Source organism: Ornithodoros turicata, chromosome 1 (assembly GCF_037126465.1).
Source record: "Ornithodoros turicata isolate Travis chromosome 1, ASM3712646v1, whole genome shotgun sequence".
Taxonomy (NCBI): domain Eukaryota; kingdom Metazoa; phylum Arthropoda; class Arachnida; order Ixodida; family Argasidae; genus Ornithodoros; species Ornithodoros turicata.
The window spans coordinates 81,689,303-81,703,504 of NC_088201.1; the positions used below are offsets into that span (position 1 = coordinate 81,689,303).

A 14,202-nucleotide genomic window follows, 5' to 3' on the forward strand; every position below is an offset into this window, starting at 1 on the left:
CATGCCCGACCATGATCGGCGTTGTCAAGCCCGTGCCCGGCCCGGTGGCTGAAACCCGAGCCTGGCCCAGGCCCGCATAAAAAGCGCAAAGTCCGAACGCACAGCACGGCCCGCGGGCACGGGCTTTCGGGTAAGCCCGGGACCGTGCAGTGCTCTAGGGAGAACACTTCGCTGTTTACAAGTCACTCTGCTGTTCAGTTAAACGAAATACCGTGAAGCGACTTCCCTCTACAGACCCCATATAAAACCCAGTAAGGCAACATGAAGGAATAGAGAAATTAGGAGAATATCGGGAAGGCATTAAAGGGGCTATGAAGAGGCATTTAACGTAACTCGAAATCCTGTCCAATTCGTCAAGCTGTCCATCGGGAGTCACCATACACAATACTTTCGCTGTGCGGTATATTGTTACTGCGCAATCAATTTGCAAAAGCGTTAGGAGGAAACTGGAGGAAAGTTGGCAAGTCCCCCCCGTGCCTTTCTCCTTCGTTTTTTTCTTCTTTCTTTCTTACCTCACGCGCTGCTTATACCCGCTTGAGCTGCGCCGCTCTACGTCAAGAATCACAGGACAGGGGAATAGGCTACGTCTAGAGCACCTTCCTCATTCTCCGATATGCCCTTTCCAAGATGGAGAATTTTTGAAAGGTCTCAGAACTCAGGCCTCGCGCGCGCTCATTAGGTCGCCCGCACCAGTCGTGTTTTTTTTTTTTTTTTTTTTCGCAGGAGCTTATTTTATTTGTTGTAGAAAACGCGCAGCCAAAGAAAGGAAAAAGAAAAGGTCGAGGAAGGTCACCTCAGTGCTCCTTTGAAGATAGCGAGTACAGTGTTCGAATGTACGATGGCACGTAGCGAGCTCAAGAAAAGTATAACGTGAAGATCGAGTGGCAGCTTAAAGTAGCACAGAAGTCATTTTTAACACACTGTTTTCTTTTTATAAAGCAGTTAAGTAGGCCAGAAAAATGCACCATGACAAGTAATTCACTCCACAGAGTCATAATTAACGCAGAAATTGAATTTAAAGTATGCCGCAAAAAGGGACCGTGCGCGGTGGTGGAGAGCTGTATCAGCCTGTGACCTTGCGCTGACGCTACATAGTCCACGCACGCTGATTGGTTCAGAGTTTCGTCTGCTAGTTAGCTGTTCAGGCTCTGAAGAAGCATTGCTTGCAGGGTTTAGGTTTAGCGACAGGTTTAGCGACTACAAAAGAAGAATGCCCTCATGCACAAAAAGAAAAAAAATTCAGGCGCTGACCTCGACTGACCGCGCAGACGTTATGACGTCACAGGTAGTCCCTCTCCTCCTTTTTACACGCCGGGGGGGAAAGTCGAGAGTGAACGAGCGCGGCTGTGTTTGTGTACGTTATTTTTTATTTTGATTTTTTCTAAAAAAAAACTGCATGCATCAAAGCCTTTTCGGGCTGTTCGGCAAATTGAGGCATATATTTTCACTAGATGTGTCAAACTGAAAATATTTTGGATGACCCTGTGTACTCCTTTAAATCGGAGGCTATGTCTATGTACATGACAATACATTATATTTGATTTGATTTGATTCGGGTTTTATTGGCGCATCAGCTACAAAGGCCAAAATACATTATAGCGTTGTATGATGTATTTACACAATGATCCTGGGCAGCAACGCCGTGTACGCCAGTTCCCACAAGCCCTGAATACGTATGGAGCCAAACATGTTGCCTCTATTCAGCGACAACCGTTCATCATGCAAATCAGAAGTAATTTTAAAAAAGGCGAAAAAAAAAAACGTTATTGTGAGCAGGAGCACGACTCTAAAATCCAGTTGTGAAAGAAGAGTAACGTCCGTTGCTTTGACATACACATTGAAAGGGACGAGAAGTCTACGTTAACGAGATGTAATTTGGAGCACTTGGAGCACGAAGACCGCGAGATTTTGGCATAATTGACTGAGTGTTTTGCTTGCATACTCTCTCTTGTTGCCTCGGCGAGCGCCCAATGGGGAACTCCAGCACGTTCCCTTGTGATGACCTGAACGCTGCATGTTACTTGTTACATGTTGACTTCGAATAATCATAGACGAAAAAAGCGATGACAATCTTTAGCTGCAGCACCTAAACTCTATTGGCGCACGACAGTAAACACATTCCCACATTTCATTACCCGACATTCTCTCTCCGAGCACCGACCCCTTGCGGGACGAGGTCGCGACGCCAGCTCTCATCATCGTCTTCCCCCACTGAAAAATTGAGCGCACGTGGTATAAACCATCACACCATTTTCCCCTCCACTCCGACGCAGCAGCCCTCGTCAGTGCAGCATCTGGAAATGTTCTTTCACGGCCAACCTCCCGCGTCAACTCTCAGCCGGCGAAGACGTCAGAGGAGACCAAGTTTCCGTCAGCGTCCGCCACCAGGAACAAAGGCATTAGAGCTCATCGCGTTTATAAATACATCTCTCGGAGACCTTCAATGACATCGCAAGTGCATAGGTGAAACTGCAGGCGCAGTTGCGATGCGTTTAGGTTCCCAAGATTGTGCGAGGTTGTAGACTAGGGGAAATGGAAGAAGATACCGGATATGGTGGTGGACAATGGTTGAATAGTAGTTACACAGGAAAAAGGTGTGCCCTTGTTTACGCTAGCGAAGAGCTAATGACACGGCTGAGGCTGTTATTTGAGGAGGACAGAGCAGTGCTGTGCGACACTTGGCAGGATAAAAAAGGATGCCAATGGAATTGTCGTCCAAAGTTGCCGTCGCTCATTAGGGTTTCTTGAAGAAAATTAAACGGCTTCCCCGAGAAGGAAACAAGTGCCTTCTACTTGATCGTAGATGTTCCAGAGTTCAGAGGGAACGAGCACAAACATTCACCACATAAACATGGGACAACAAATAAAGATGGGCCCAGCCGCAGAAAGAGGAAGCGGAGCACATAACCTCTTGTAATCCATAGGTCTCATTGGTGGAAATGTAGGCCTAGTAACGCAATTGCAGAGACGGAGGGCTGACATCGAGGCTCACAGCCACGGAAATAGTCTCAAACGATAGATAATTTATTGACTATGTTAGCTATTAAAATGTCACACTTCTAGCTGCCACCATGCCACAGTTAGAATCGAAACAGAAAAAATCTGCCAAATGTCATAAGGAAATTCTCATTAAACGTGGTGTCCGCCAGGAATCCGGAATTCTATAGTCAGTGACAACATAAGACATACACTTGACCCCTCCCCCACACAAGAATCGCTCCGCGCGCGCGAATGTAGTGCGGCGCGGCCAAGTGGGAACCGGGGGTAGAGAGAGAGAGCCGGCACTACATCACGAAGCGGGGGCGTCGTGCGAAGGCTGGTAGCCAATCGCAGGAGCCTTCCACGGATGAGTGGGCGATCCGAATTGTAGGAGTTAATTTGTCACTGACTATAGTAATATCCACTTGGAGATGCCTTCCAAGAACAAAACACCAAAAAAGTTTCGCAAAATTCGTTCGTGTCGTTTCATAAAACATCGAAAACATCGAATTTGAGACCAACTACCAGCTTCCAGTTGAGCTGCCCTTCCATGCTTCGCCTCTTCCGTGATGAAATTGACATTCACGGAGAGGTTCCCAATCGCTCAGCTGACGGTAATAATTGGGGGTTTACGTCGCGAGACAACTGAGATCATGCTCAGCTGACGGTGTCACCAGGCTGGTTGCAATCAGATATCACCGAAAGCATACAACGAGATGTTTCTAGCGACTGTTCAGCAGCAGACAGCGAGCCAGTAGACCGCATTTTGTGACGGACAGCCTGCCTTCATAACCGACTCCAGTGTCGTTGGTCCGCACACTGTTGCCTGCATTCAGCCGGTAGCGCGCAACCCGCTGCAAAATCCAATTAAATTCATTTTCTAAGGTTTCCGATTTACGACTGTTTCAAAACGAAATGTGCCGTTTACATGTATTTCAGGCACGCACTATTCAGACCGCACCTTCAGTTCAACTAGGTCTTTTTGTCTGGACACCAGCTTTAAAGGGGTTGGGACACTTTCATAGATGTGGTTCATTACATCATGGACGAGTTATAACGCTCGCCAGACTAGTGAAGAAAAAAGTATTCTTCCACGTGTCTTACTTGGCGAGATACAAGCCATCGAACACACTCCCGAGCAAAGAGCTGACGTCGGAGAGCTCAGAGTTGCGTCCATTCCTATTGGCAGCGTAAGCACGTGACTTCTCGTGCGCTGCCTAACCGGTAGCGGTGTGCGCTGTGATGTCAGAGCCGCATGGGTTTCGGTATTCGCGGTGCACATTTCCTCCGCTTCTATTACTCTTTTCGCTGTGAAACTTTCAATGCAGGTTCACATTGGTACGAAGGACAGTCTTTTACGTTTATCTGGGATAACGTGGGTTGACATGTGTCAACCCATTAAGAGATTTTACTGGCCCAAGCAGCTTGGTCCTACTGGTCAATTCCGAAGAACGTGTAATCTACCCTAGACCGTCATGTCCCGGTCACACCCAAAAACACACTTAGATTCAAACATTGCACACCCTCAGACGCATGGCTGATCTATAGTCATTTCTTTGGCAAAAACATTACTCGGCCCTATAGAGGGCACCCCCACCGGGGGAGCGTAATAAGAGATTTCCTCCACTCCTTGGGAGACACAAAACTGATAAACAGCCTCTTAATTTCTGGACCACATCAGTGACAAATTACTTCGAATCAGTGACGAACCGCCCATGAGTTTTGTTCTTTCTTCCCTTTTTGTCCTTTTCTTTTCAAAGCCCTTTCAATGGAACAACCCTGCGTTTTGACTGACCCTTTCTCTTTTCCTTCGAATAAACATATCCACACCACCCCGACAAACACAAGTACCAAGAACTAATGTGTTGTATAGGAGTTTCACAGCCGGACCGAGCCGCATATTCTTGTTTCTCTAATGACAACTATAATCCTCTCAGGTCCAGTTTCACCAACGCCGACTAACATTTGAACCGAGATCAACGGTCCCTTAACTTGAATCTACGCTACTGAATTTAGCGTTGAACTATGCTTCGCTAAAGGGAGTTATTGTCACCGAAACATTCATCACGTCACCAGCTAACGTTTGTAAAAAAGAATTGAGCGTTAACTTCAAGTTTTAGCAAACATTGATCTCGGTTCAAAGTTAACCAACGTTGATGAAACGGGGCCCTCATTGTTTCAGAGCAGGCGTCATGTTACGGCTAACAATTTTATCTAACCAGACGGTCGTTGGAGATGCCTAACTAACGGTTCACTATGTTTCATCTTGATGATGACAAACCTAACGCGTGCCTTAACTGTGACGGCACTCAGAGTGACATATATGTTAGTGAGAAGTCGAAACAACACCGTACCATATGTCTCCGAATTGCTGGATTCGTCGGTCGGGTTTGAACCAGGGGATCTTCTTCAACTTGTCGATTTCGTAGCAAGCGATAAATGCATTGCGTGGTGCTCTTCGAGCTCTCGTGCGGAGACTAATCTCAACGTTTACCTGACATTCCGGCCCACCACCAAAACGACGTGCACGTGTCGTCGCGTTACGTTTGCAGCGCGCCGACACGAAACCGATAACGCACGCCACGCGCGAGTTTAAGACTGGGCCCCCGCTATCCAACGATAACAAGAGCGTGCTTTCTTGCTCGTGACCAGCGGCTCTGTAGGAGTTGAAAGATTATGAAACACTCGTACTTTTTGAACCGGCATCCAATAAGAAAGAGTGAGGGGGAATGAGTATACGGCAAAGACAAATAGCTCTGCGCTAATTCGAAAACGCCGGCAATGCGAGGGGCATTTAGGTAGCGCATTTTAGAGGGCCATAAATAAAAATTTACAAGGCAATACGTCCGACGCAAATAAGGATTGTAACGTTGGAGTTATTTCGGTTCAGTACGCAAGGAAGCGTTCATGGTCACAATGCATGCAAACTCCTGCGCGAGAAGTTCAAACAATGACATGAATACTAATAACGATCTGTTAACGCAGCACCGTTTCCCACCAGGTAATTCGCTAACATTGCGGACAACGTTTACAATGGAGCCTTACTCTCACGCGCTTAAAATATATTCTCCCGTAATTACTCGTGTTTACTTCGCAACATATGACTTCACCACTGCTTCCAAGAGGAACGGAACCCCCACGATTGCCGTGTGAAGAAAACAGCTCAGATAACAGAAGATAGCCGTATCCCACACTAGGAAAAACGAAGACAGAAAAAAGTGCAGCAATAAGGGTTGCTAGGGGTCGGTGAATTTCTCAAGCGTGGAAATGGCGGGGATAGTGGCAATGAACTCCACAATGGGAAGCCATAATGAAGTTATGTGTTATACATGACGACGGCGTCCGGGCAGGCTATTGTCGCCTATCGCTAAAGTACGGTGGTGTGCCTGTTGAAACAAAAACAGCGCTTGTGCGCAGTCATACCGCAAATTAGTTCGAGGGAACTGCTCTTGAGCAGAATATGTCTCGAGAGTTAACTATTTCGATTTCACCTTTGTTCTCGCGTTGCTTTTTCCGTTGACCTGACGGTTTATCACACTGACTATTTTTGTTGTTCACGTTGCTAGACAAAAAAACAAAAAGAAAAAGGAAATTGATGTTGTTGGCAAAGCGTACTGAATTTATTCAAACAAATAAAACTTGTTTTGCTTCAACTTCGCCTTTCCACTATCATCCAGCTGACATTGCGGTGTCCAAGATGGCAGACGTAAAATTGCTCATTCTAATACAGACTCAATCGTCTTCGATTTATGATTCAACGATTGAACGTAAAACGAAGAAGAGGAGGAGGAGGAGGAGGAGGAGGAGAAGAGGAGCTAATCACCCGACGAATGTTACTGCTCCCATAGTGAGACCTTTACCACCACATACAAGAACGAATAAGATTACAAACTATGCCACCTCTCGTTTTTCCCGGATATGCTCTCCCGGCCCGCACTGCACATCACTGCATCCTACATGACTGTACGTAAACGCGATAACGAATCAAACGTCCTTTTTTAAATTCCGTGTTAGCGCCGCGAAGCAACTGTAGCTATGAGTGGCGTATAAACGTGGACAGATGGAGAGAGGACAGCAGGAAGGAGTGGGGAACAGGGGGTTTAGTATGCGTCCTGAGCCGACTTCAGGGGGAACTGTACTGACATTCGTCTGGTAAGTCTGCCGGAAAACACAGGGAAAACTAAACATCCTTCTGATCTTACGTACAGAAAGTAAACAACATGTAATGAGAATGCCTGCGATTACACCATGCTTTTTTTAGCCAACATCACCAACACCATGCTTTTCTTTTTTTTTTTTGTACCAAATGTCGAAAAGGCTACGACAGTATCATAGGTGATCCAGGCAGCCCAACTTGAAATGTACCAGAACTTGAAAGGCTCCAAACAACTTCAGCTTTCACAGTGCGTAGCCAAAAAAAAAAAAAGGGAACTAAAAATAAAAAAAAGTCATGAGTCGTGACCGAAGGCAGTTTCACGTCGGCGCTGGACAAACGGCTACCGACGCCGCAACCGCACGGGAAAAATCGACTGACAATGGTTGGAAGCGAGTGGCTTCTACACTAAGGCCATGCTTTTACGGTTCGCACAAAGGAAGGAAATAAATGTTGACAACCTATTACGTGGACTGCTGTTTTTCTTAGGAGCAGCTTGCATGAAACACACGGAGTGCCTGTGCAGTTTGCTAAAAAAGAAGAAGAAGAAGATGGAAAGGCGGTGTACGTTTTCTCGGGATCGGAAGAATACGTTTGATCTTGAAACGGGAGGAGAAACTCGTAAAACGAGACATAAAAGTCGTAAAAAAACGGACGCGGCGAAAATGGCCGGAATTCGGAAGACGCCTGAGGGCGCGGGGGGGGGGGGGGGGGAAATTTCCATAGGTGATCCAGGAAGCCCAACTTGAAATGTACGAGAACTTGAAGGGCTCCAAACAAGCCTGTACGCCTGTACGCGTTCCATTGTCGGGAAGTTAAACTTTATTCGCCCAACGGTTTAAGAATAAGCCCCTTTTGGCTTGAAAGGAGAGTTACAAATTTTCGACGGAACGTTTTTTCAGCGAAAAACCATCTTTAAGCTCGGCTAGGGAGAATTGGACACAGAGTAAATCGTGAAAGACGAAGGCGGAACGGGCTGTCGTGAAGCCGCAAGGGAACCACGGTGATGACAAAAAGGTCGCAGCAGGGTCTCCTCCGATTTCAGTGCTCCCGTAGTGGTAGTATTTTAAGACAGAGGCGACGTGACCTTGTGTTTCTGAGTCAGGTTATCGTAAACGTGCTTAGGTTCGATGCGTGAAAGAGAACGTGTTAAAGGGAGAGTCTCGGAGTATCGACTGAGTTCGAGATCAGAGCTGTATTCAACTGTAACTTACGTGGAGACGCAGCGAAATAGAGGTGATTGAAGACTGTTCTGAAGACAACGTAAACGCAATCAACATGTTTTCCCTCCATTTTTCCAGTCGAGATGGTTCCCTTGGTAGTGCAGAAAGCGGAAGTTACAAACAGTGGGGTCACGATAGCGGGTTCTGGCAATACAGTTGAATTACGAATAATTGGGCTGCGAATTTGGTTGAAATATTTCTCACGAATACTATGAGCGTTATACTCTGAGCACAAGACAACGTTTCTTTAATGGTTTCGGTCTGGACTGCCGCCGTAGCTGTTGTATCACAGATGCAGTATCGTGTGGTATTTTCGTTGCGATGGGGGCTTTGCGTTACCTTTAGACTTATCGTCGTTGAGACATTGCAGCAACCGCTTCACAACGTTTAAGGTACCGACTGAAGAGGACAAAACGTCACGTCGCTTTAACCGTGCTTTATCCGCGCATGTCTCAAGGGCTGAATTTGAATGCAATTTCTCTGGCGCATGCTTGCGTTTGGCGCAAAATATCCGTTTCGGTTGTCCCAAAATGCCGGACAGGAGTCTACGCCTTCCATTCTATATAGTCCCGGCGAGGTAGAGGGTCTATGCAGGCTACCTTTTTAACGATCTTTATTGGTAACTTTTACCACCTTAATCGTGGTTTGCAGAAATCCAGCAAAAATGAGGAAGGTTGAGGTCGTTCATAATCCGAACAAATTATGCTGCGCTATTGTCGTTCTTCAGTTTTTTAGAGAATGACCTTAGGCTGCCCCGTACCTTTACTTCGTGGTTGGAAGAATACTTTGTAGAAAAAGGAGAAAAGGTCCCTGGAGAAAAGGTCCCGTACGCCGATTCATCGAATGCCGTTTCATCGAATTGGTGGCCGCCGCTTTTTTTTTGTGGTAACGTATGAAATACGTAAAAGGCTCTCCTGAGCTAACCTTGGTCAGTCTCCCCAACGTGTGAAATACGTAAAAGGCTCTGCTGACCTAACCTTGGTCAGGCGTCGATGAAACGGCGTTCGGTGAAATGGGCGGACACGCTATTCATACAAACACGAGGAAAAGATGTACATTCTGCCTTGGATAACATGGCCTGGTCATAGGTTTCGGATGACGCATGTCAAAGCTGGTCCACTAATTTCAGGATGACTCATGATGCTCTTTGTGGCAATGGCTAACACACCTCACGTGGCGGTGTCCTGCCGTTGGGATCTGGTTCAGCGGATAGAGCTAACAGCCAGAAGCGAACATACGTCCGATTCGAGAGGTAACGCTGAAGTAAACAGTTTAAAAATAATATTTCGAAAAATCCAAAGTTAAAAATGCACTTTTAAATCTAAATCATGAAAATATGCATTGTGTCGAGTTCCTGGGTGCCGAAGTAGTGGTCGATACAATACATTTCCCTCTTTCCATGCTCGGTAGCTGAAAGTTCAATACGCTGCTCTTCTCTCTCTCTCTCTCTTTCTTCTTCAACCACTTGCTACATCTCTGCGGAACCCTTCTAGTCGGTCCCATGGGTTTGGACCAGAATCTCGATTTAAGCGTTCAAGTACAAGACCATATCAACAATACAAAAATGACGTGAAAATTCGCGCTCTAATAATCACTGATTCGAGTTACGAGCGATAAAGTATGACTCCACGGGAGAGACTCCCGAGGGGACCTTTTCTCCGGGGACGTTTTCTCCGGGGACCTTTCTGCTGGGGACATTTTCTCCGGGGACCTTTTTTCCGGGGACCTTTTCTCCGGTTCCCCTCGGTGGCTCAGTCGGTAGCGTGCCCGCCTGCTCATCCCAAGATCGCGGGTTCAAACCCGGCCGAGGACAGTGGAAACTTGGTGGAAGGGTACAAGTTGCTGAGACACGTCGTCTTCCACGATGGACGTCAAATGTGGTGTGCCATGTGTCGAGACTTCGGCGCACGTTAAAGAACCCTCGGGTTGGCAAAATTAATCCACAGACCCGACCACTGTGGTGTCGCAAATGCATGCAGTTGTCTGGCGACGTAAAGCGCCGAATTATTATTATTGCATATGGGGCGCGCTCTCATAGACGACTCTTCTTCTGTGGCTCATCCCGTTCCTATCTCATGAACTGACGACTCGAAACCCTGTCAGAATTCGTCAACAGAGAAGAGCAGCACAGAGCTTCGACCTCTGCGTAACATTCGCGAATTGCGCTCGCCAAAAGCCCGTCATGGATCTGTCGATCCCAAACCCTACGTGGAAACACAGCCTGTTTCCCTGCTCTATAGCACGTGGACCATGCGTACAGAATCAACGAGAACCCAACGCCCCAAGCGTGCGCGTCTTCCGGGAATTCCCTTCGAACCCCAGCTGTACCAGAGCATAAACGGCTACACGCCCCTCCACAAGTGTTCCCAATGTAACCGGAGCCTTCGAGCCAGCAATCTCATTTTCTCCTTGTCAGGGCTGCACGAAAAAGCAGGCAGCTTCGAAAGAACGGTGACTTCTCTTTCCGCAGGTGGCCGCCATCTCCGTGTGTGTGCGTGTGTGCCACACAAAGTTTTGCTCACGTGAGCTGAGGAACACCTGAAGAACTGCTTCTATTTTGCTTACGTGGAAGAACTGACGTGCCAGCAGATGTTCCAGGTATACCTACGTGCTAGTCGGTCGAGAACGTTGTGCCGAATGAAGAACGCGTGTATTGTGACGTACGGTTTTGTGGAGCCGCAACTCAGGCTCGAAGTTTGAATGGAAGTAACTGAGTGAAGGCAGGAATAAAGTCAGGTGCGCGAGCACGGCGTTTCGACGAGTATGTATTTACGACGAATGGCGTCTGGCTTGTATTGAGTAGGTAAGAAAAAGAAAAATAATTGGGATGGTGGTTCCACAAATATTGAGCCTGATATTCCATAGGACTTAAAGTAATACAGAGGCCATCAAAAAATCAGATAAGGACGTTTGATGAAAGTGTGTGTGTCATTTACACGAATAGCGCGAAAGATTTTGATGTGTGCATTTTATTTCCCAGAAAAAAACTCGCATAAACATGGGTCCGCGCGTTTACCCTTAACACGCCACTCCAGATATAACGACGATAAGGAGGCATGATGACACGTCACCGATGACGTTATAAAGAGAACTCGTTCTCGTCCGCTGGTCAGTGGGGGTCAGCGCCTTGTCCCTTTGCCGCCGTAAACCAGTTTCGCCAGTTCTCCCAGGGAATTGGGGATAGAAGGAGCTTCCGAATCATTACCGACTCCGAGCCAGGAGGAAGGCTTTTTCAGAACCCCGAACAGCCGAGTAGCAAACGACAGCGGAGTAGCAGACAACATTTCTCTAGACCAATCAGCGAGCATTCTCCTTATAGCGTCAGCGCGAGGTTCCAGGCAGATCACAGGCTGACACTGCTCTTCATCGCGCACGGTCGCTTTTTGCGGCATACCTTAAATTCAATTTCTGCGATAATTATGACTCTGTGGTGTGAATTACTTCGCATGGTGCATCTTACTGGCCTACATAACAGTTTTATAGGAAGAAAACAGGGTGTTAAAAATGACTTCTGTGCTACTTTAAAGGTAACAGCGATGGCTTTATAGTTGCGGAGGTTAACCCAGAAATCAAAGAGATGGGAAAGTAAAAAAATGGAAGAATGGTGAAGTAGCTTAAAAGCGAGGCTGACAAGGGAAGCGGTCTTCTTAATGCCGGTTCAATCTTTCATCCAAAATTTGCCCTGAATATGGGCTCATACTGTTTCGTTCCGAGCAATATCTACGAGGAATCATTAATTAACGTGGATAACGTCGCGGTTTCAAAGTACACATCTTCTCTGCACACGTTCATTCGCTGCGCTGCACGTGTAATTGACCATTCCTAACATTTTGGATACCTTCCTCCCCAGTTCGTGCATCTTCCTTTGACTGTAAAGGTGGCGCTCCGGTTTATATCCTGAAACGTGTCCAGTGATACTCAGCACTGAGAATCCTGAGTGGTTTACTCACCAGGTAAGCAAGCAACGCCAGAGTGCAGGAGGTCCTGGTCTAATTGGCTCATGCTGGCCGGCTGGGCGAGGCTGTTGTCATGGTAACCATCGTCGAAGTCTTCTTGAGATAGCGAGGCTCCTTCGCGGAATAGCGAAGACAGGGACTCTGTTGAAGACATAAGAGTGGCGAGATAAATACATAACCGCAGGATCACATGACGTTTAGGTCGTTACGTATAACGAAATAATGCGTGAATGACAGCTCCCCGAAATTTTCCTATGCAGACAAAGCAACCTGTACCGTTCGCAACACGCATCACCCGTTAAATATTATCACCGTGCAAAGCACAACTTCGATAACACGGCGGGGATGCTACGATATTCCACCGTTAAGAATCCACCGTTTAAAATCTGAGGTGTTCAAAATCCCAGATTTCTAAATTAAAGCTTTAATATTAAGAATAGCGGAATTATAGTGTTGAATAACCTCGCAGTATTGCGTGATTGTAACGTCAGTAGGCGTCATTGTCGTGAATAAAAACCAGGTTTTTGGCTTAGCATTGCGTTCACATCAGAGCAGCAAAAATTGTTAGAATTTGGTTAGGTTAGGTGAGGTTAGGTGTTTTTTTTTTGACAGTTCACCACGCCGTTGAGAGGCTCCCTCCAGTTGGGAACGCACGCAACGCTATGCTAGCGCCGTTTGGTATTTGGAACATATGGGATTCTGAACGGTGGCATTTCGGGATACCCCCAACGCGGCATACGTGTGAGAACCCCTCTGCCATGAAAATATTTGACATGCCCTTCAAACTTTTCAATTTACCAAGAACAAAAAGCTTTATTTTGATGACGATGCGTGCGGTCTTTCATCTCCACAGGTGATACTCTACCGCTCTACGCTTTTTCAATTGAAAGTTAAATGAGAACAGGGGAACTTCATGTCCTGATATAAAAATGTGCTTCTGGTATAAAAAACAATGTTTCTTCCTTGACTGTTCGTCCCACGGAAGGTGGAATACCACTGCCCTTTTTCTGCTCGCGTCCCTTTCCCGTGATTCACTTCGCTGACATTCGCACCAGCTACGTCTTGTCAAAATCGCAGTATCTCAGCTGTAGAACCTCCACAGACGCTCTTATTTGAATCAGGCATGCTAAGACTATCACAACGTATCTGGAACGGACGCACATAGGAAATGTGCATTCCAGCGAAAGCAGCGTATGTTTCATGTGCCTCGATCTCTCATCTTACCCGAACTACTCTGACCTTCCAGCCAGAATCTTCAAAACGCATGTTACACGAATCGAGGCTGAATCACGTTCACAAAATGCATCATTTTCCTTTAGAGCCGCTTCAAACAAAGCAGCCATCACTCAAGAACGAATCTCTCATAACGCATACCTACACGACTTATCATCCTTTTCAAGGTCATCGTATCTATGTTTCTGGGTCTTGCACAGAGACACCGCGCAGGCTGGACAACTCGAAACAATTCGCGTAGATGATGTAACAACGAAACCGATTGAGGCCAATCACAGCTGGAGAGCATTTCAGTAGCCGTCTATTAATCCTTTTTTTTTGTCTCTCTCGCTCTTCGAGTGAATGAATAACTCGTAAAGGAAACGACATCTCCTAATGGACCTTTGTGGCTGCCAAACATTGTTACCGAGGGACAAGAGAGACGTAATGGTCAGCTGTGTAACATTCGTGGACGATTATCTCAGGGAAGGTGTAATGTTTCTTTCTAAAACTGGCCACTTTAGAAATGCTCGATCGCAAAGCACATGAAAGCACAAGAATGTCTTCTTGTCACACACGTACGCGTGCAAGACAAGGTCACAAGAGTGGGTTTGTTTAGGCATGAAGACGACACCTGAAATGAGGAAACGAATGAGCCTTGGAGGCTCGATGTTGGAAC

At 46.7% G+C, this 14,202-nt stretch overlaps 1 protein-coding gene across 3 annotated transcripts in view; it reads right to left on the reverse strand.

Annotated features, from left to right (window-relative positions):
- The window catches only part of LOC135378435 (uncharacterized), a 662,816-nt gene that overhangs the window by 171,225 nt on the left and 477,389 nt on the right, over positions 1-14,202 (reverse strand). For all 3 annotated transcript variants that reach the window (XM_064611464.1, XM_064611465.1, XM_064611466.1), the window contains one exon: positions 12,306-12,452. In XM_064611464.1, coding sequence (XP_064467534.1) covers positions 12,306-12,452 — 147 coding nt within the window. The remainder of the gene's footprint in view (positions 1-12,305; positions 12,453-14,202) is intronic.